The sequence below is a fragment of the Giraffa tippelskirchi genome, chromosome 2 (genome assembly GCF_054371585.1).
Source record: "Giraffa tippelskirchi isolate mGirTip1 chromosome 2, T2T-mGirTip1v1.2.pri, whole genome shotgun sequence".
NCBI classification, from domain to species: Eukaryota; Metazoa; Chordata; class Mammalia; order Artiodactyla; family Giraffidae; genus Giraffa; species Giraffa tippelskirchi.
In genome coordinates, this window is record NC_137276.1 from 192,546,190 (window position 1) to 192,569,828 (window position 23,639).

At 36.1% G+C, this 23,639-nt stretch overlaps 1 protein-coding gene across 1 annotated transcript in view; it reads left to right on the forward strand.

Annotated features, from left to right (window-relative positions):
- The window catches only part of LOC145539113 (uncharacterized), a 748,246-nt gene that overhangs the window by 634,575 nt on the left and 90,032 nt on the right, over positions 1 to 23,639 (forward strand). The window contains exon 8 of the mRNA XM_081572604.1: positions 75 to 195. Within this exon, the coding sequence (XP_081428730.1) occupies positions 75 to 195 (121 nt within the window). The remainder of the gene's footprint in view (positions 1 to 74; positions 196 to 23,639) is intronic.

Here is a 23,639-nt window from a genome sequence, read left to right on the forward strand (position 1 = left end):
TGTTAAAAGGTTAATAGTAATAGCTTGTAAACCCCAAGCAAGTACTCTAAGAGACATTGTGTATTTTTTTGCAGATCCTGCTGTCATCCTCTTCCCACAAGGGTTGTGTGTCCCTCAAAGGAGCTTCTCTTTGACTCTGGGACCCAGAATGAGATTGTGGAACAGAGTAACCAACCTGTAGCAACTGCCATGCAAGTTAGTAATATTTGGTGCTATAAAGCAACTGAGATTTTGGTATTGTTCACTACTGCAAAGATGATTCTGATTCAAAGCCTGGATTGCCTAGATTCCTTACATCATGACAGGATGGTCTAACTTGTATCAACATCTTCCTTGAATTCCACTAGAAAAAACAACACAGAATTCATTTTTTTTTAATTGTCTATTTCTATACACAGGAAAATATAGAATGAAAATATGTGGCCCTGTCAACACTTAAACTAATAAAAATACAGTATTATTAGACGCACATAATATTTAAGGCAAATACAAGGTTTGTCTTCCCTAATGTACATATGTTTTCATTATTTTTTTCAAATATTGTCTAATTTCCTTTTTGTCTTAGTTTCTTTTGTGACTTATTTAGAAATAGGTTGTTTAATTTCCAAATATTTGGAATTTTTTAAAATATCATACACATTTTGTCTCAATTCCTGATGGTAAGAGAGTATTTCAAACTTTTGACATTTATTTTATGACTCAGTATAAAGTCTGTCTTGGTGAATGAACAAAGGGCACACTTAGAAAGTATGGGTTTTACAAGCAGTGGGTGTAGTGACCTATAAATGTAAAGTAGATCAAAGTGGTTGAGAGTGTGTACATTTTGAAATCATGCAACTCAGTTGGGACTTGAATGCACAGTCTTTTAACCAAAATCACACATCTGGTTTTAGGACTTAATGAAGCTAAAGATCTTAATTTCTCATCACAGAAAGAATTTAGTGAAAGGCAAAGTGATAGGTAATAAATAGATTTACTTAGAGAGAAATATTCCACAAATGTGTAGGCCATCTCAGAAGGCAAGAACTTCCCAGAAATATGGCATGGTTAGTTTTTATGAGCTGAGCAATTTCATAGGCTAATGAGTGGGATAATTATCCCAACAATTTTGAAGAAGGGGCAGAGATTTCTAAGAATTGGACCACTACCCACTTTTTGATCTTTAATGGCATAGGAACTGTCTGGCACTGGTGGGTGTGTCACTTACCTTGCTGATGTGTAAGAATGAGGATATACTGAGGCTCAAGGTCTACTGAAAGTTGACTCCTCCACCATCTTACACTTATTTGATTCTAGTCAGTTTAAGTAATGTCCTTGGGTTATGTCATTCTTTTAAAGTTTGTGCATTGCCCCCTTCCTTCCTGAATCTATATCTTTTAAAGTTTTACTCCTTGTCTTTCTTTCTTGTTGAGAGAAATTAATGTCAAAATCTTTAACTGTGATTGTGAATTTTTCCATTTCCTTTAAGTACTTTTGATTTGTGACTCATGTATTTGGAAAGTCTATTGTTGATGAATACATATTTATGACTGATAGCCTTCCTAACCAACTAACTCTTTCATCATTCCATATGAAATATCCCATCTATCTCTGGTAATGATCTCTGTCTTGAAATTTACTTTATTTGTTGTTGTTCAGAAGCTAGATCATGTCCAAATCCCTGTGACTTCATGGACTGTAGCACACCAGGCTCTTTGTCCTCCATTATCTCCCTGAGTTTGCTCAAATTCATGTCCATTGAGTCAGTGATAGTATCTAACCATCTAACCCTATGCTGCCACCTTTTCCTCCTGCCCTCAATCTTTTCCAGCCTCAGGGTCTTTTCCAGTGAGTCAGATCTTCCCATCAGGTGGCCAAAGTATTGGAGCTTCAGCTTCAGTACCAGTCCTTCCAATGAATATTCAGGGTTGATTTCCTGCAGGATTGACTGGTTTGATCTCGTTGAAGTCCAAGGGGCTCTCAAGAGTCTTCTGTGCTGTGCTGCACTTAGTCACTCAGTTGTGTTCAACTCTTTCCAACCTCATAGACTATAGCCTGCCAGGCTCCTCGGTCCCTGGAATATTTCTGGCAAGAATACTGGAGAGGGCTACCATTTCTTCCTCCAGGAGACCTTCCAAGCCCAGGGATGGAACCCAATTCACTGGCATATTCTGCATTAGCTGTCAGATTCTTTACCATTGAGCCACCTGGGAAACCCCAAGAGTTTTTTCCAGCACCACAATTCAAAAGCGTCAATTCTTCAGCACTTAGCTTTCTTTACGGTTCAAATATCACATCTGTACATGATTACTGGAAAAACCATAGCTTTGACCATATGGACCTGTGTTGGAAAAGTTATGTCTTTGCTTTTTAATATGCTGTCTAGGTTTATCGTGGGCTTCCCCAGTGTCTCAGTGGTAAAGAATTTGCCTGCAATGGAACAAAAGAGCCACAGGAGATCTGGGTTCAATCCCTGGATTTGGAAGGTGCCCTGGAGGAGAAAATGGCAACCTACTCCAGTATTCTTGCCTGGAGAATCCCCATGGACTGAGGAGCCTGGTGGGGGACAGTCCATGGTGTTACAAATAGACAGGATGGAAGTGACTCATCATGGCATAGCATGGCAGGTTTATCATAGCCTTGCAAGGAGCAAATACCTGTAAATTTCATGGCTACAGTCACCATCCACAGTGATTTTGGAGCCCAAGAAAATAAGGTCTGTCACTGCTTGCAATTTTTCCCCGTCATTTTGCCGTGAAGTGATAGGACAAGATGCCATGATCTTAGTTTTTTGAATGTTGAGGTTCACACCAAACTTTTCAGTCTCTTCTTTTACTCTCATCAAGAGGCTCTTTAGTTCCTCTTCAATTTTTGCCATTAGAGTGATATCATCTGCATATCTGAGGTTGTTGATATTTCTCCAGGCAATCTTGATTCCAGTTTATGAGTCATTCAGTCAAACATTTTTGCATGATGTATTCTGCATATAAGTTAAATGAACAGGGTAACAATATACAGTCTTGATGCACTTACTTCCTAATTTTGAACTAGTCCATTGTTCCATGTCTAGTTTTAACTGTTGCTTCTTATCCTGCATATAGGTTCTCAGGTAAGGTGTTCTGGTATATCCATCTCTTTAAGAATTTTCCACAGTTGTGATCCACACAGTCAAAGGCTTTAGCACGGTCAATGAAGCAGATGTAGATGTTTTCCTGGAATTCTCTTGCTTTTTTATGATCCAATGGGTGTTTGTGATTTGACCTCTGGTTTCTGTGCCTTTTCTAAAGCCAGCTTGTACATCTGAAAGTTCTGGGTTCATGTACTGCTGAAGCCTAGCTTGAAGGATATTTGGGCATAACCTTAAGAGCACGTGAAATTAGCGCAATTGTAGTATGGCAGTTTGAACATTCTCTGGCATTGCCTTTCTTTGGGATTGTAATGAAAACTTACCTTATCTGTCAGGTGGCACAGATGAGTTTTCCAAATTTACTGGCATATTGAGTTTACTATTATGATTTTAATATAGCCAGTCCAGTCTACTTAGGTTTATTGCTTGCAGAATGTCTTTTTCCATCATAGTATTTTCAACCTATGTTTTTATTTTTACAGTATCTCATATTTAAAGTTTATACTTTTTATTTTTGTAAATATTTTACTTTATATTGGAGCAGAGTTGATTTACAATGTTGTGTTAATTTCAGATATACATCAAAAATTATTCAGTTATACATATAGATATTTTTAACATTGATAACTGCTTTGCCTATTTTCTTTTGCTTGCTAAGCACTGTATTTTACAGTCAACAAATTTTGAGCAGTTTGAGCATAGAGATTAATAATCACAATAAACAACTAGAGAAACATTGATCACAATACAGAAATAAAAAATAGGAGTTATTTGTGTTCTTTCGCTCTCACTTTCTCTGTATTTGTCTTTCTCTTTCTGTTTCTCCCTCACTCTATCTCTTCTTCTCTCTTTTCCTGTCTTTGTCTTTCTCTGCCAATATGATTTTTGATTCTAGAAGCTTTATAATCTTAGAAAGAATTCAGGTCTTTGCAAAGAATCATATTGATAAATATTTTCACATTCACTCAGCTATCACCAGTTGGTAATCAGCTCAGTTCAGTCGCTCAGTCATGTCTGACCCTTTGCGACCCCATGAATCGCAGCATGCCAGGCCTCCCTGTCCATCACCAACTCCCAGAGTTTACCCAAACCCATGTCCATCGAGTCAGTGATGCCATCCAACCATCTCATCCTCTGTCGTCCCCTTCTCCTCCTGCCCCCAATCCTTCCCAGCATCAGGGTCTTTTCCAATGAGTCAACTCTTCGCATGAGGTGGCCAAAGTATTGGAGTTTCAGCTTCAACATCAGTCCTTCCAATGAACACCCAGGACTGATCTCTTTTAGGATGAACTGGTTGGACCTTCTTGCAGTCCAAGGGACTCTCAAGAGTCTTCTCCAACACCACAGTTCAAAAGCATCAATTCTGCGGCGCTCAGCTTTCTTCACCGTCCAACTCTCACATCCATACATGACCACTGGAAAAACCATAGCCTTGACTAGACGGACCTTTGTTGGCAAAGTAATGTCTCTGCTTTTAAATGTGCTATCTAGATTGGTCATAACCTTCCTTCCAAGGAGTAAGCGACTTTTAATTTCATGGTTACAATCACCATCAGCAGTGATTTTGGAGCCCATAAAAATAAATTCTGACACTGTTTCCACTGTTTCCCCATCTATTTCCCATGAAGTGATGGGACCAGATGCCATGATCTTAGTTTTCTGAACATTTAGCTTTAAGCCAACTTTTTCACTCTCCTCTTTCAATTTCATCAAGAGGCTCTTTAGTTCTTCTTCACTTTCTTCCATAAGGGTGGTGTCATCTGCATATCTGAGGTTATTGAGATTTCTCCCAGCAATCTTGATTCCAGCTTGTGTTACTTCCAGCCCAGCATTTCTCATGATGTACTCTGCATATAAGTTAAATAAGCAGGGTGACAATATACAGCCTTGATGTACTCTTTTTCCTATTTGGAACCAGTCTGTTGTTTCATGTCCAGTTCTAACTGTTGCTTCCTGACCTGCATACAGGTTTCTCAAGAGACAGGTCAGATGGTCTGGTATCCCCATCTAATATGATGATTCAATTATAGACATCTGACCATGGATTATATAATTTTGATATTTCTTTTTCCTTCATAATAAATATTATATATCTGAAAGGATAAAAGATTATGCATATGTATATATGTGCATATACATATGTATTGATACATATGCATATATATTAGATGGACATGTATCAATATTTCTCTAACTGCATTTAATATTAAATTCTTATTATAGTATTAGACTGGATATTTAACTTTTCTGAAATAAAGAGTTTAGTTTTTCTGACATTGAGTTAAGATATAAAGCATGTTTCCAATTTATATTCATTTTTCAAAATAAAAAGCTAATATTTCCATTTATTATTTTTCTCAGCAAATGCTGCTAGGTGAATAAGTTTGAATGAAGCCATAAAGTTATGTGGCTTTATGCTATATTCTGGCATTTCTTTTGGAAAACAGGCATGTCTGTGGAATATCACATTAGTTGTGTTATAGTATTATTGAAGCCAAATCCAGCCTCATTATCGTGACAGCAAATTAAATCTCAGAGACAGTGTTTCAGGTGAAGTAGAAAAGAATAACTTTATTGGTTTGCCAGCAAAAGGAGCCATTGCAGGCTAATGATCTAAAAACTGTATGTCCTAACATAGAGGAGCCTGTGAGGAATCTTTTAGTCCAAGAACGAAGTGTCTGATTAAAGGCAGGGTGCATGCAAGGCCTGCTTTCTTCAATCCAGAGATCATTTGGCATCAGGTGATGATGGGAAAGCTGCACCCTTCTCTGGAATGAAAAGTGCTTACTCAAGTCTTTCATTTGGTGTGGGTTTTGGTCCTGCAGTAGAGCTCAAAGATATGTTCTTGTAAATGGGGAACCAGGACCCTGCCTCCAAGGCTGTCTACTGTTTTTTGATTGCTTCTTGAATACCCTCCCTTTCCCGATTAGCAACTGTTTGAACCTACCCTTTGGAACTCAGGGAAAGGGCACAGAAAGGTTTTTGTTTCCAGGGGCCCCCAGGTGCTCAGTAGCAAGGATAATCTTGCAATTGTTTACAGGGTTGCCCATGGAGCCTCAGAATATGGCTAATTAAACACCATGTACCGTAAAAAATAGATGTGATTCTATTCAACCAGTCTTCTCTTTGAACGTCTTCCTTTCCCTATGGGATTGTTAATATGTGTTGTCAAGAAATGATTGAGTATTTCAATCAGTATAAATTAGAAACATTTTTAAAAATTTGTTAAAATATATTGATGAAGAATAAAAATGCCCTTAAGTGGCCCAAGTATACAGGGATATATAGTTCAAGACAAGATGATAATCTAGTAGTCAGTCACCACCAAGGGGGTAAAATGGATATAAAAATCTTGTGAGTACCAGAGCTGGAAATATTGGTACTGCAGTCTAATAAATTTGGAGGATTTTGGTCCTTTTGTATCATTTTTTCATGTTTTTATTCTCATCCACTTCATATTGTCAGCTCTTCTCAGTCTTCTCTTCTACCTAATTCTTTCATGTGTTTTCAAATGGCACTTCAGCACTTGAGTTATTTTTCAGGTTCCAATCCCAGACTCCCAGGAGAGAGAGTCCGATATTTGGATTCCAAATCTGGCCTGATAAGCTGAAGCCTGTTGTGATGGAGAGAGAAACAGGTTCCCATGGGCAGAAGGGATATAGTTGAGACAGTTTTAGTACCAAGCGTGAGACCAGCAGGTAGTGGGACATTCAGTACTGAAAGACTGTCATGTTTCTCAATCTACACATCATATTTCTTTATTATAATTATAGTCAAATAATTTTTGTTGTTGTTCAGTTGCTAAGTCGTGTCCAACTCTTCTCGAACATTACTTATTGTGGCATCCTCATTCGTCTGTTTAATTAATTGGAATGTATCTGATTTTGTCAACCAACTATAACTTTGCTTCCTTAAAAACTTTGTATATATTAATGTCTAAAATAATGTTTAAGATGTAAGCGAGTAAATTTTGTGTAGTTTGGGAAACAGGGACCTAATTCAAAGAAAGATTAGCTGAGATTATTAAAGCTGTATGTAAAATATAATGAAGAGTTGAATCACATTTCTTGACAATTAATTATTGCCTCGTTCAGACAGGAGTTATGACTGTTTATATACAGAAAATAATCCAGTTGTCTCTTCTCTCTCACATACACACACACCACACACACACACACTTTTTGCTTTCCCTTCATATTCATTTAATCATCCATTCATCATACATCAACTCATTCTTCAAACTTTATCTCATAGTGAGAGGGTAACAGGCAGGAAGGTCAGGGGTCTCCAAAAGGAGGAAATGGGCTGCAGGTGTCAGACATTTTTATCTCTCTCTTAAGTGTCAGGAGGAAACAAACTAGTGATATAGTGGTTTTTTTTTTTTTCTTTTTTCCCTTCTCTATACAAATTTACAAGGAGGTTTCTCTTAAAATACTGTTTTGCCATATGATACCTGGTTCCACCTGAAGTTAACTATTCTCAAACCTTGAGTTAACCAATGCATTCTTCTTATGAAAATGTTCATCTTAAGCTATGTTAATGTACTATGCACTTACCCCAAACTCTGTCTTCAAGTCCATTCTGCCTAATGGCTCAGAACTGACTTGACAAACCAGTATGTTATACTCAGACATTGTTTCCCTAATGTATGTAAATGAAACTATTTGTATGGTAATCTGCCTTTCTACAAGACTCAAATCAATCATTTTATGGTCTGAGATGACTCTTCTGGTGCCAAGATTATCCCAAAATACATCTTATGGATGAGGGACCTGGTGCCATTCTGAGTTTTCAGACATTCCTTTCTTTCATTTACAAACTGCTAGTGACTATATAACATCCAGCTGAAGACTAGCAAGGGGGTACTCTTTCTGCCCTCTTCTGATGCCTGTGTCAGAAGCTTTCTCTATCTCCTTTATACTTTAATAAAACTATTACACAAAAGCTCTGCGTGATCAAGCCTCGTCTCTGGCCCTAGATTGAGTTCTTTTCCTCTGGAAGCCAAGAATCTTGGCGTCTTTTTCATGGTTCATCAACAACCTTTCAATAGCTTTTTTTCTGTGTATCTTTTTTCTTTTTATTTATTTTATTTTTATTGAAGGATAATTGATTTACAGAATTTTGTTTTCTGTCAAACCTCAGCATGAATTAGCCATAGGTATACATATATCCCCTCCCTTTTGAACCTCCCTCACATCTCCCTCCCCATCCCCACCCCCAGATTGATACAGAGCCCCTGTTTGAGTTTCCTGAGCTATACAGCAAATTCCTGTGGGCTATCTATTTTACATATGGTAATGTAAGTTTCCATGTTATTCTTTACATACATCTCACCCTCACCTCCCCTCTCCCCATGTCCATAAATCTATTCTCTATGTCTGTTTCTCCATTGCTGCCCTGTAAATAAATTCTTCAGTACCATTTTTCTAGATTCCATATATATCGGTTAAGTGAGTGAGTGAAGTCGCTCAGTCGTGTCCTACATTTTGTGACCCCATGGACTGTAGCCTACCAGGCTCCTCTGTCCATGGGATTTTCCAGGCAAGAATACTGGAGTGGGTTGCCATTTCCTTCTCCAGGAGATCTTCCCCACCCAGGGATCGAACCTGGGTCTCCTGCATTGTAGACAGATGCTTTACCGTCTGAGCCAGAATACTATATTTATCTTTCTCTCTCTGACTCACTTCACTCTGTATAAGAGGTTCTAGGTTCATCCACCTCATTAGAACTGACTCAAATGTGTTCCTTTTAATGGCTGTGTAATATTCCATTGTGTATATGTACCATAATTTCTTTATCCATTCATCTGTCAATGGACATCTAGGTTGCATCCATGTTATATCTATTGTAAATTGTGCTGCAGTGAACAATGGGATACATGTGTCTTTTTCAAACTTGGTTTCCTCGGGGTATATGCTTAGGAGTGGGATTGCTGGGTCATATGGTGGTTTTATTCCTAGTTTTCTAAGGATTCTCCATACCATCTTCCATAGTGACTGTATCAATTTACATTCCCACCAACAGTATAAGAACGTGCCCTTTTCTCCACATCCTCTTCAATATTTATTGTTTGTAGACTTTTTGATAATGGCCATTCAAACCACTGAGAGGTGATATCTCATTGTGGTTTTGATTTGCATTTCTCCAATACTGAGTGATGTTGAGCATCTTTTCATGTGTTTGTTAGCCATCTGTATGTCTTCTTTGGAGAAATGTCTGTTTAGGTCTTTTCCCCACGTTTTGATTGGGTTGTTTATTTTCCTGATATTGAATTGTATGAGCTGCTTGTATATTTTGGAAATTAATCCTTTGTCAGCTCTTTCATTTGCTATTATTTTCTCCCATTCTGAGGGTTGTCTTTTCACCTTTCTTACAGTTTCCTTTGCTGTGCAAAAGCTTTCAAGTTTAATCAGGTCCCACTTGTTTACTTTTGTTTTTATTTCCATTACTCTGGGAGGTGGGTCATAGAAGTTATTGCTTTGATTTATGTCATTGAGCATTCTGCCTATGTTTTCCTCTAAGAATTTTATAGTTTCTGGTCTCACATTTAGGTCTTTAATCCATTTTGAGTTATCTTTTTGTATGGTGTTAGAAAGTGTTCTAATTTCATTCCTTTACATGTAGCTGTCCAGTTTTCCCAGCACCATTTATTGAAGTAATCAGAAGGGAAATCAAAAAAATTTCTAGAGACAAGGGACCACAGGAACATGACAATTCAAAACCTATGGGATACAACAAAGGCAGTTCTAAGAGGGAAGTTATAGCAATACATTCCTACCTCAAGAAACAAGATAAACATTGAATAGACAACCTAACTTTACACCTAAAATAACTGGAAAAAGAACAACAATAACCAAAAAAAAAAAAAAATTAGTAGAAAGAAAGAAATCTTAAAGATCAGAGCATACATAAATGAAAAAGAAAGGAAAGAAACAATAGCAAAGATTAATAAAACTAAAAGCTGATTCTTTGAGAAGATAAACAAAATTGACAAACCTTCAGCCAGACTCATCAAGGAAAAGAGAGAGAAGAATTAAATCAACAAAAGTAGAAAAGAAAAAGGAGAGGTTATAATAGACAATGCAGAAATACAAAAGATTATAAGAGACTATTATGAACAACTTTATGGCAATAAAATGGATAACCTGGAAGAAATGGACAGATTTTTAGAAAAGTTCAATCTTCCAAGACAGAACCAGGAAGAAATAAAAATTATGAGCAACCCAATCACAAACACTAAAATTGAAGCTGTGATCAAAAATTCCCCCCAAAATCAAAAGCCCAGGACCAGATGGCTTCACAGGAGAATTCTATCAAACATTTAGAGAAGAGCTTAGTGCCTGTCCTTCTAAAACTTTTTCAAAAAATTATAGAGGAAGGAACATTTCCAAACTCATTCTATGAGGTCACCATCACCCTGATACCAAAACCAGACAAAGGCAACACAAAAAAGAAAACTACAGGCCAATATCACTTATGAACATAGATGCGAAAATCCTCAACAAAATTTTAATAAACAGAATTCAGCAAAATATCAAAAAGCTCACACACAATGATCAAGATGGGTTTATTCCAGGGATGCAAGGATTCTTCAATATACACAAATCAAGCAATGTGATAACACCATATTAACAAATTGAAAGATAAAAAAACATTTGATAATCTCAGTAGATGTATAAAAAGACTTTGACAAAATTCAGCACCCATTTGGGCATAGAAGGAAACTACCTCAACATAGTAAAGGTTATATATGATAAGCCTATAGCAAACATTATTCTCCACAGTGAAAAACTGAAAGCATTCCCCCTAAGATCAGGAAAAAGACAAGGGTGTCCACTTTCACCACTGTTATTCAACATAGTTCTAGAAGTCCTAGCTACAGCAATCAGAGGAGAAAAGGAAATAAAAGGCCCACTTGACTTCACATTCCAGGATGTCTGGCTCTAGGTGAGTGATCACACCATCATGATTTTCTGGGTCATGAACATCTTTTTTTGTACAGTTCTTCTGTGTATTCTTGCTACCTCTTCTTAATATCTTCTGCTTCTGTTAGGTCCATACCATTTCTGTTTTTATCGAACCCATCTTTGCATGAAATGTTCCCTTGGTATCTCTAATTTTCTTGAAGAGATCTCTAGTCTTTCCTATTCTGTTGTTTTCCTCTATTTCCTTGCATTGCTCACTGGAGAAGGGCATGGCAAACCACTTAAGAATTCTTGCCTTGAGAACCCCATGAACAGTACGAAAAGGCAAAAAGATAGGACACTGGAAGATGAACACCCCAGGTTGGTAGGTGCCCAATATGCTACTGGAGATCAGTGGAGAAATAACTCCAGAAAGAATGATGGGATGGAGTCAAAGCAAAAACTATACCCAGCTGTGGATGTGACTGGTGATAGAAGCAAAGTCTGATGCTGTAAAGAGCAATATTGCATAGGAACCTGGAATGTTAGGTCCATGAATCAAGGCAAATTGGAAGTGGTCAAACAGGAGATGGCAAGAGTGAATGTCAACATTCTAGGAATCAGCGAACTAAGATGGACTGGAATGGGTGACTTTAACTAGATGACCATGATATCTACTACTGTGGGCAAGAATCCCTTAGAAGAAATGGAGTAGCCATCATGGTCAACAAGAGTGGAAAATGCAGTGCTTGGATGCAATCTCAAAAACAACAGAATGATCTCTGTTTGTTTCCAAGGCAAACCATTCAATATCATGGTAATCCAAGTTTATGCCCTGACCAGTAACGCTGAAGAAGCTGAACTTGAACGGTTCTCTGAAGACCTATAAGACCTTTTAGAACTAACACCCAAAAAAGATGTCCTTTTCATTATAGGGGACTGGAATGCAAAAGTAGAAAGTCAGGAAACACCTGGAGTAACAGGCAAATTTGGCCTTGGAGTACAGAATGAAGCAGGGCAAAGGTTAATAGAGTTTTGCCAAGAGAATGCACTGGTCATAGCAAACACCCTCTTCCAACAACAAAAGAGAAGACTCTATACGTGGACATCACCAGATGGTCAACACTGAAATCAGATTGATTATATTCTTTGCAGCCAAAGATGGAGAAGCTCTATACAGTCAGCAAAAACAAGACCGGGAGCTGACTGTGCCTCAGATCATGAACTCCTTATTGCCAAATTCAGACTTAAATTGAAGAAAGTAGGGAAAACCACTAGACCATTTAGCTATGACCTAAATCAAATCCTTTATGATTATACAGTGGAAGTGAGAAATAGATTTAAGGGAGTAGATCTGATAAACAGAGTGCCTGATGAACTATGTACAGAGGTTCGTGACATTGTACAGGAGACAGGGATCAAGACCATCCCCATGGAAAAGAAATGCAAAAAAGCAAAATGGCTGTCTGAGGAGGCCTTACAAATAGCTGGGAAAAGAAGAGAGGCAAAAAGCAAAGGAGAAAAGGAAAGATATTCCCATCTGAATGCAGAGTTCCAAAGAATAGCAAGGAGACATAAGAAAGCCTTGCTCAGTGATCAATGCAAAGAAATAGAGGAAAACATCACTTAATACTTGCTATCAATTCACAATTGAATATAAAAATTGGAATCGTCTTTAAAATTTTCATCCATTTTAAAATATATTTGGAGCTCCTAGGATACTTTTTTTAAAGAGTTATGATCAGAGTCCACCCCAGATTGTTCAAATTAAAATCTCCAGGGAAACTGAACTTGATCACATTAACTTTATCTATCCCTGAATAACTCTATTGTTTTGATAGTGTCTCCATTCTGTAAATCATTTTTATCACAGCATCACACACATTAAATAAGGTATAGTTTATTTAAATGTTATTATTTCTATAAATGAACACATTTCTCATACATGCAGTATAATTTTTTAATAAGAATGCTCATATGTTTATAAAAGGATTTAACACAAAACCACAATTTAATTCAAGCTCTAAATTTCTTGATGGACAGGGTAACTTTGCCAACTGTAGCAAACAGAGCACTTGTTTTAGAGTAACAATAAAGCCACCTGAAATTATTCACTACTGGCTTCTAAAAAGACTTGAGGTTGTTAAACAGGTTTATCCATGAATAAGATTTTTTGCATTAGTTTGTAATATGTAGCTTTTTTGAATACTTCATGACATTAGAACTGAAGAACTTATTACTGTCTGAATTCATGCAATCTTCTATATCTGTCTGGGGTTTTTCAAGACTTTCCTTGGGGAAGTTAATTATTTATAAATGATTTTAGCATTTAATGAAAATGGATTTTCTTTCTCATTTTAAGCCAAAATGAATTCAATTTGATGAAATTTTCAATTAAAAGAAAGACCCCAAACTAAAATGTGTTAAGAATAAAATAAATCTATCCTTCATGTGAGGAAGAAGTGTCTCAGCATGATTACAAAAGCAATATAATCTATTGTTTTGTAGAAAGGACCATCCACATTGTAGCCCCTGGTTTCACTGCTCATTTCACTTGGGCAGAGACAACACAGCAGAGAAGTTCAGAGGGAGATATTTAATCACTGTTTGTACACATGCTAGTTTTGACTTTGTGTCCCAGTTTATTTTCTCTAATGTAAAGATAATAAAAGCATTTACCTCTTAATGTAGCCTGAGGAAAGAAAGAAAAAAAGATACCCCATGCCTGGCACATCTAAAGTGCTCTATAAATGTTACTATTGGTATCTAATCACACTAGGATTCACTGAACTTATCCATAAAGACAACCTGAGTTCTATTCCCGAAAATAAGATTCCAACTTTTTACGAAGTCATTATGTGACTAAATCCAAGATTTTGATCATGTCCAATTTTCTTATATGAAGCATTTCATATTCAATTTGCTTCTTTGAAACTTAATACTAAAGTGTTTTATTCCTGGTCTTTCAAAGTATCAGTGAATACGTCAGTTCATAGCGAACAAGATCATTCAAATGCTTTTTAGTAAGTTCGTATACTGTGGATTTCAACACATCGTTCCATTTCATTGTATTTAGATAATTAAGCAATGAGACAGGACAAAGTGTGAATTTTATGGCATTTATTTACACATGGTGGATTATTAGTCATAAGGCTGAGCCTAATGTTATCAGATGAGTGAAGTGTGAACTAGGCATCACAGGCCTGGGCTGACGTGTCTAAGTTCAGTATGAAATGTGATTCATAAAATCAAATTAGCAGATGTAGATATGCTTCAGAATAACAAAGTGACAATGTCAGCAAAACCCATAACTAAGGATTGTGTGACTTGAACAGGGTTAATTAAAATAAATTTCGGATTCTTGTTGAAAACACAAAAAGTTTTTTTTTGTTATTATTCACTTGTTCTTGTTAGAATTTATTACTTGTTTGACTCTTATTGAGATTTGTTCATATAAATAGTAACATAAGACATCAAATAGTCAAGCAAATTTAACAGAGTCCACGGTACTGTTATATTTATGACGTTAGGCTACATACACTGGTTAATTTTCTACAAGTTCCTTTTGAAACTCTAATATCTATGCCTACCCTACATCAGCACTGTTCCATTTTGCACCAGTCATTCTCAGATACAGTGCTAATAGCAACTCCATATGTACTACTCTGCATGAGTATTATATGTGCTGTTAGTACATATTCGCTAATGCTATTTGTATGGTTTGTAAATTTTCTTTCCCTTTATTCTCTTCTATGATTTAGGGATAGCTTCAGCTAGCCTATATCCTCAATCTGTCTGAAGCTCATAATTATATTATCATATATAAAAATGCAAAGAATTGGCAAGATTTTCTGTATTCTTTTAGCACTTAAAAATTATATGAATTAATACAAATTAACTCAATACTTGCATGATTTCAAAAGCAATAATCACAAACACACAGACACATAGACTCACGTATACAAACTTTTTTATCCAACTCCCCAGTATATATGTATCATACCACTGCTTAAGAGTTCTACACTGAGTTCCCACATATCCTTTATTCAGCTTCCCCTTTTGATGACACAATCATAGAACATTCCCCAAAACTAAGACTTGTTCTTGGTACAATATTGTTAGCTAAAGTCCAGAGACTATTTAGACTTCAGCAGTCATTCCACTAACATCCTTTCTTTTCCCCTGGATCTAGCACAGGAATTCCATGTTGCAGTTAACTGTCTTCTTAGTCTCCTTTCATCTGTGATAGTTCTTTAATCTTTCATTTTCTGACACCAGCTTGACACTTCGAAGATTATAGGTCAGTTATTTTTGTAGAATGTCCTTCAATTTGGGTTTGCCTGGTGTTTGCTTATGCTGTGGTGAGCTCTTAAAGGCTTTATTGTCTCACATCCCCCGCCCTTGAAAGACTTTTTTCCATAGTAGAGATGAAAGAAATAGATTTGAGTCAAGTGTTTTGTGGCTCCCCAGGCGCTGTTGTTTCTCTAACCATGGTGACCATCATAGACACTTCTTAGAGCTTTATCCATTCCTTTCTGTGAGCATGCAGTGAGGTTTGTATAGAAAGAGACTGATCTATAGTACACTTGGCATTCTTCAAATGTTAGCTTTTCTGATAAATCTTAGCCACATCAGACATATTTACCCCCAAGTGAGTGTTTGCTCATATATTCTCTCTCCCTTCAAGTATAATCTCTTTTGTCCTTGAACCATTTGGTGGTTCTACAGTATTAGGTCTCCAATGTTGTTGTTGTTTAGTAGCTAATTGTATCTGATTCTTTGCAATCCCAGGGACTGCAGCATGTAAAATTTCTCTGTCCTTCATTTCACAGGTATCCAATAGATTTGAAGAAATTGTGATTTTTAAATTCCATCCACATCTGTCGGGAAATATAGTCATTCCAATCTGTTGTACCCATCCTGGGCTACAGAAAAATGGGTTTTGGTTTAGAATATTTCTAACTAGGAGTTAAAGAACCCTCACAGCCTGTGTTGGGTTGAATCCACTATTTTACATTCAAAGTGTTGTCCTTTGTTTTGCTTAAGTGCATGTCAATGGTCCTTAGGCATTCCCCCAGGTTTCTGTATTTCCAACCCCATGGTAGGAGAGATCAGGGTCCTTCCAGTGCAGCAGGAAAGTGAGGTGCTTGGTTGCAGAAGGGATCCACTGGTCATGGAGGACCTACACATTGCAAGGAGTTGAATCTTGTGGACATCACTCTCTCATTTTTTTGTTAACCCTGTACCTCATGAGTCTGAAGTGCATATTGTCTGTTCTTGGTGATTTCAGATCACGAATTTGTTTCTTCCCTGGGTGGTATTTAATCTACCTATGAACCATGGGAATGCTCCTGTTATATTCTGTCCTATGCCACAGCTTGACTGCTCAGTTAACAGTGAAACATCTTTTTCACCATAAGCTGGAAACAGCATTCCTCCTAGCTTTCTACATCCTGGATACGGAATTTTGAACAACTGGCATGGTAATGACAGTGTCCATATTTTCTTAAATACAGTAAAATACAGTTTACTTTATTATAAAAGTACGATCACTTAAGTATTTTATATAGAACTAATTAATATGAAATTCAGTTTAAGTTTTGAAAGACACTGAATCCATACAAAATTTGTTATGTTCTCATAGAATTGTCATTGTTTAGGGTTTTTCAGCATTAAAAATGCCAATGCAGTGTTATGGAAGCAAGCCAAGTTGGCTCGATTGTATAAATAATTTCAATTATATGGAAATGTTTCACTAACACAAAAATGATAACACATTTGCTAACCCCACTAAGTTAAAGAGATGACTTAAATTTTTAGTCATTCCTTGATTATATTCTTCATGTTTCTTGCTGGATACAGGAAAGTTTAAGGAAAAACTGTCTTCATCTTTGCCTTTGGACTCTGTTCTAAAGCTTTAATTTCTTCTCGAGAGTCTGGGATATTTTTCAATACATAGTAGGCTTCCTAACTTGTTCAATGAATGGCACATATTTACCTAAACATGACACTACATGTCTGACTAATGTTGGTGGGCCTGTCTGGAGCTTAGCAGAGATGTCAGGTTGACACTGAGTGAGGAACTCCTGGAACTGCTATAGGCTCACTGTTCATGTTGACTTTATTAAGTAGTAGAATAAAACAAAGTGGACCATAATCAATGAGGAAATTTAAGAATGCTGGTAGCTCAGAGTTGGATTACAGATATAAAACCAGGTTGTAAAGAGAAAAATGAGTCATAAAGTCAGAATCCATGAGAAATGGGTCAGTAAATAATAGGTAATATGAAAAATAGGTATCTGTCCCATACCAAGGCTATTCATCTTTCATGTCTGCTTTGTTCCTGTTCTCATTTGGTATCAACTGCATGTGACAAATTCAAGACTCTTAGTTTATAAATGAATGGTACCAAAATAAACTTTGTTGTTTTGTTCAGTCACTAAGTCGTGTCTGACTCTGTGACCCCATGGATTGATGCACTCCAAGCTTCCATGAAGATAGCCAATCTCTATCTTAGATCACTTCAAGTAAGAATAAAGGTAAGATGAATTAAGATTGATCTTGATGTATTATTTTGATTACTAACTTTGTTAAGTATTTTTTTCTGAATATGGAATATAATTAGGTTTCTATGCATTCATATCTGTATAATTTACTAATTGCCTTAAAAATATCTTTGGGAATTTAAAAACATATCATTTTCAAATACTAAATGAAAATTCATTTTCATTTCAATTTCCAAAACAAATTTTATTCTGTAATTTAAATAGCTTACACTTTTAAAATTCAGCCAAGTTAAATGCTAAAGCATCATTTTCTTATTCTGAAAGGATTACAAGCGATGGATTAAAAAATGTCCAGATTATGAAGCTTCCATAATGATAGAGTATGTTAAGTAAGCATTCACTTCTTGATAGTGATTCAGAATTATCGTTAAGCATAGAGTCTTTCTATTCATTTTACACATTCCCTAGAATATCTATAGAAAATCTATGGAACAAAAATATAAAAATATATACTTGTCTGCATATCCCAAAATCGAAGTAGGAAAACCAGGGTACATATAGCTTAAAGGCCCATGACCAAGGAAGCAAATTTGTAGTAAAATATGAGTGAATGATCTCTACCATTAAATTATAGTATAATGAATTTGATTTTATCACATTTAGAAAGGATGTACACCATTAAGGGGATAATTCATATTTTAGTATTAATGGCAAACATTTTTCAGTAAAACATGTATGATAAAAGGGAAAAGCCTATTAGAGATTACATGTGTAAAAGAAAAGATTGATAACTTTTGAAAAGTTTTGAAAAGAAGCATGTCAACTAAAATTTTACTGAAACGCTTTTCCTTTTAAATTTAAAAATTAGAATGAAAAAATCAGATAACAAGAAAACTCTCACTTTTTAATATGTTTTAAATTGTTTTGGTGGTTTTAAAAGAGAAAGAGCTATGTTAGACATTTATGTTTAAATTATAAATGAGACCAATAAGACATACAACAAGAGAAACCAAAATTAATTATAAATAACTCCTCTGGACATTGAAAAAATATTTCCAGGGATAATGACTATACTGATTATACTGACTATACTGATTCAAATAATACATAAAGAATGATTAGGTCTTATTTTTCTGGATGTATTATTTTAAAGATGAGTTCTTATGAGCCTTAAAACATAGATTCATTAAAAGATGGAAAGTTTCCTTTCAGGACATAGATGAATATCTCAGTGGTAAAAACAGGATTCTTTAGATATTTTGTGTGCCTCCTACCTAAAATAATTTTTACCACCTGAACAATTTTATGTTTATATAAATTATATTAATTATTAAAATATTTTTATTCATTTACATAGTTTCAAAACTTATAATTCCCAGCATGTAGTATGGGTATTTAAAAATAAAACTCCCATATGACTGTTTAAAAATGTATCTAGTGGAATCTAAATATAGTAGAGATTTGATATTAACTTAATAGATTTTAAAAATGCCCGGAAAATATTGTTCCTGAGAACCAAAATTTTATTTCATTTGTTATTGAATTCATACTTCTCCTCTGCTTTTATTCAGAATTTATTCTGATCTATTTATTTTTATGCTTGAAATTCTTTTATTGATCACCCTATCTTATTTCCCTGTAACAACCATCTGTAACAAAGCTAAGAGCTAAATTTTTCCTTCTTCTTTGTTATATTTAGAATTACTTTGTACACATTTATGGGGTTTCCCTGGTATCTCAAACAGTAAAGAATCTGCCTGCAATGTATGAGACCCAGATTCGATCCCTGGGTCAGGAAGATTCCAATGAGAAGGGAATGGCAACCCACTCCAACATTGTTGCCTGGAGAATAGACAGAGGACCTCCTCTGTCTATTCTGCCTCCTCCATAGACAGAGGACCCTGGCAGGCTATAATCCATGTGGTTGCAAAGAGTCAGACACAGTCAGTTAGGTTATCAGAACAACCTAAAATGTATTATAAATTTTGATGAATAACTAAAATACAAAAAATAGATTCTGACTGGAAATGAATTTTTAAATGACTTAGGTGGTGCTTAAAATTTTATGTTAAAATACATTCAAATCAAAGAGATGGCTATAAAAGGAAGTTTCCGGAAATTTTTAAGGTTTTTTTTTTTTTTAACCTTTAAAATGTCATTGAATGTTTTGACTTCCTTCTGAGTAATAGGTCAAGAAACACATAGTAATCTGTCTGGAAAATTATAACAGTCTGTTACCTGGCAATTCAATTATTTCCTTCTTTAATTTTGTTGGTAGACATAAAACAAAGGGAATTTTCTGATCCACTGATGGATTTGTTACATAATTATTAGAATCATTCATTTTTGTCAACATGTTCAAGTTTTCATTCTGTTAGGTGTTCCGAATGTTTTACCTGTTCTGTGCATTTTTAAGACAAATTTATTTATTCATTTTTGCTGTGCTGACTCTTTGTCACTGCATGGGCTTTTCTCTAGTAGCAGCCAGCAGGGCCTACTCTCTAACTGTGGTTTGTGGGCTTCTTATTGTGGGAATATTTCTAGTTGTGGAGAACAGACTCTAGGGCATGCAGGCTTCGGTAGCTGCACGTGGGCTCAGTAATTGCAGTTTCTAGGTTCTAGAGCACAGGCTTAATAACTGTGGCCCACCGGCTTAGATGCTCTGCAGCATCGAACCTGAGTCTCCTGGACTGGCAGGTGGATTCTTTACCACTGAGCCACCAGGGAAGCCCATTATGTGTTTATTTAGTTTTTAAAATTTATTTGTACTTAACAGTTTCATTGAGATAAAACTTTCATACCACAAAGTTCATGCATTTAAATTGTGTAAATCATTGGCTGTTAGTATATTTACAGAGTTGAGCAAACATCACCATGATCTAATTTTAGAATATTTAATGACCTAGGATAATGGAAGTAAAGAAAGCATGTCCCCATTAGTAGAGGATCATAGCCAAATGCAATACAATAAAATTTAGTTGCAGTGTAAGGACATGTCTGATTGTGATTTTCACAGGCAGGGCAGAGAAACTTCCCCCAGAATAGAGTACATTTAGAAACTGAGGATATGGAAAAAGATTTCTACAAACTCTGCATGATCTAGTGCCTTTCAGAAAATCTCTTTATACCCCAAGAACTGTGCTTGCTCAGAAGTATGTCATGATATAGTAAGGTGCTATTTATCTTTTGAAACCTGTTTGCTCACTGGGTAATAGATAATAAAAGTCAGAATATAACATTCCAATAGGAAAATTTATAAGTAGAAACATATATGTTACATTAACAGAATTTTATTATGGGCATATAAACCAGTAGTTTAATTATTTTGTTAAGATCATTCATAAATACTTTGAGCCAAAGCATAGCTGTCGTCTCTGAATGGTTTGGATAAGTTGTATAACGATGAGAACATACTTTTTTTTTTTTGCACTATGTTAGTGCTAGCTGCTTAAAGTTCACATATGCTAGTGATTTTTAAAGGTATTTCACCCTTCGATAAAGTTTTATGATACTCTTGGGTGGGTCTATACCTTAGCAGTTTTTGAGGAACTTGATGGGATGGTTTGATAGCTTATTAGCTTGTGATCATATTTATGCTATATGCTGAGGGCAATTTACTGTCAGTTAACATATAAGGGATGCTGTGAACTTAAGAATTGTAATTTGTCATTTTGATGCATTAGACATAATAGTCAACTTGTGTTTATGTTCAACATTTTTCTGAAATGTTTGGACTGTTAGCATTAAATATTTTATTGTTACACAACATTGCAGAATCAACAGAAAAATAGTAAATCTATGATTGTAAACCCATGTTTACTTTGGAATTGTTTAGTCAATGAGAATGACTAAAAAAAGGAAAAAAGCAAAATGGCTGTCTGAGGAGGGCTTACAAATAGCTGTGAAATGAAGAGAAGTGAAAAGCAAAGGAAAAAAGGAAAGATTTACCCGCTTGAATGGAGAGTTCCAAAGAATAGCAAGGAGAGATGACAAAGCCTTGCTCAGTGATCAGTGCAAAGAAATAGAGGAAAACAATAGAATGGGAAAGACTAGAGATCTCTTCAAGAAAATTAGAGATACTAAGGGAACATTTCATGCAAAGTTGGTCACAATAAAGGGCAGAATTGTATGGACCTAACAGAAGCAAAAGATATTAAGAAGAAGTGGCAAGAATACACAGAAGAACTGTACAAAATAGATCTTCACTACCCAGATAATCATGATGGTGTGATCACTCACCTAGAACCAGACATCCTGGAATGCAAAGTCAAGTGAGCCTTAGGAAGCATCACTATGAACAAAGCTAGTAGAGGTAATGGAATTCCAGTTGAGCTATTTCAAATCCTGAAAGATGGTGCTGTGAAAGTGCTGCACTCAATATGACAGCAAATTTGGAAAACTCAGCAGTGGCCATAGGACTGGAAAAGGGCAGAATTCATTCCAATCCCAAAGAAAGGCAATGCCAAAGAATGTTCAAACTACCACACAATTGCACCCATCTCACATGCTAGTAAAGTAACGCTCAAAATTCTCCAAGTCAGGCTTCAACAGTACATGAACCATGAACTTCCAGATGTTCAAGCTGGTTTTAGAAAAGACAGAGGAATCAGAGATCAAATTACCAACAACCATTGGATTATCGAAAAAGCAAGAGAGTTCCAGAAAAACATCTATTTCTGCTTTATTGACTATGCCAAATCCTTTGACTGTGTGGATCACAATAAACTGTGGAAAATTCTCAAAGAAATGGGAATACCAGACCACTTGACCTGCCTCCTGTGAAATCTATATGCAGATCGGGAAGCAACAGTTAGAACTGGACATGGAACAACAGACTGGTTCCAAATAGGGAAAGGAGTACATCAGGCTGTATATTGTCACTCTGCTTATTTAACTTCTATGCAGAGTACATCATGAGAAACACTGGACTGAACGAAGCACAAGCTGGAATCAAGATTGCTGCGAGAAATATCAATAACCTCAGATATGCAGATGACTCCAACCTTATGGCAGAAAGCTAAGAAGAACTAAAGAGCCTCTTGATGAAAGTGAAAGAGGAGAGTGAAATAGTTAGCTTAAAGCTCAACATTCAGAAAACTAAGATCATGACATCTGGTCTCATCACTTCATGGCAAATAGATGGGGAAGCAATGGAAACAGTGACAGACTTTATTTTGGGGGGCTCCAAAATCACTGCATATTGTGACTGCAGCCATGAAATTAAAAGATGCTTACTCCTTGGAAGAAAAGTTATGACCAACCTATACAGTGTATAAAAAAGCAGAGACATTACTTTGTCAACAAAGGTCTGTCTAGTCAAATCTATGATATTTCCAGTAGTCATGTATGGATGTGAGAGTTGAACTATAAAGAAAGCTGAGTGCTGAAGAATTGATGGTTTTGAACTGTGGTGTTGGAGAAGATGCTTGAGAGTCCCTTGGACTGCAAAGAAATCCAATCAATCCATCCTAAAGGAGATCAGTCCTGAATATTCATTGGAAAAACTAATGCTGAAGCTGAAACTCCAATACTTTCGCCCCCTGATATGAAGAACTGACTCATTTGAAAAGACTTTGATGCTGGGAAAATTTGAAGGCAGGTGGAGAAGGGGATGACAGAGGATGAGATGGTTGGATGGCATCACCAACTCAATAGACATGAGCTTTGATAAACTCCAGGAGTTAGTGATGGACAACGAGGCCTAAAGTGCTGGAGTCCATGGGGTCACAAAGAGCTGGACACACGACTGAGCAACTGAACTGAATGGAACTGAATCAATGAGAATAGTAAAAAAGTCTATTTAACTTTTTCTCTTTTGTTTTCTATCTTTCATGCGGGATCATGTGTTCTCTCTCTTTAGCATTATGTAGGTGGTTTACAAAAGGACAGTCTCAACAGGGAATATTCTTCTGTAGAATTTCATGATGTCTATACATGATCATTTCAGTACATCTGGTGAAATAATTAATCTGTAATCAATACTGGAAAATCCCCTTATATACTTCTATTCAATCTCCCGCCTATGTGCTTGCATGCTAAGTTGCTTCAGTTGTGTCCAGCTCTTTTTGACACTATGGACTGAAGCCTGCCAGGCTCCCTTGTCTATAGGATTCTCCAGGTAAG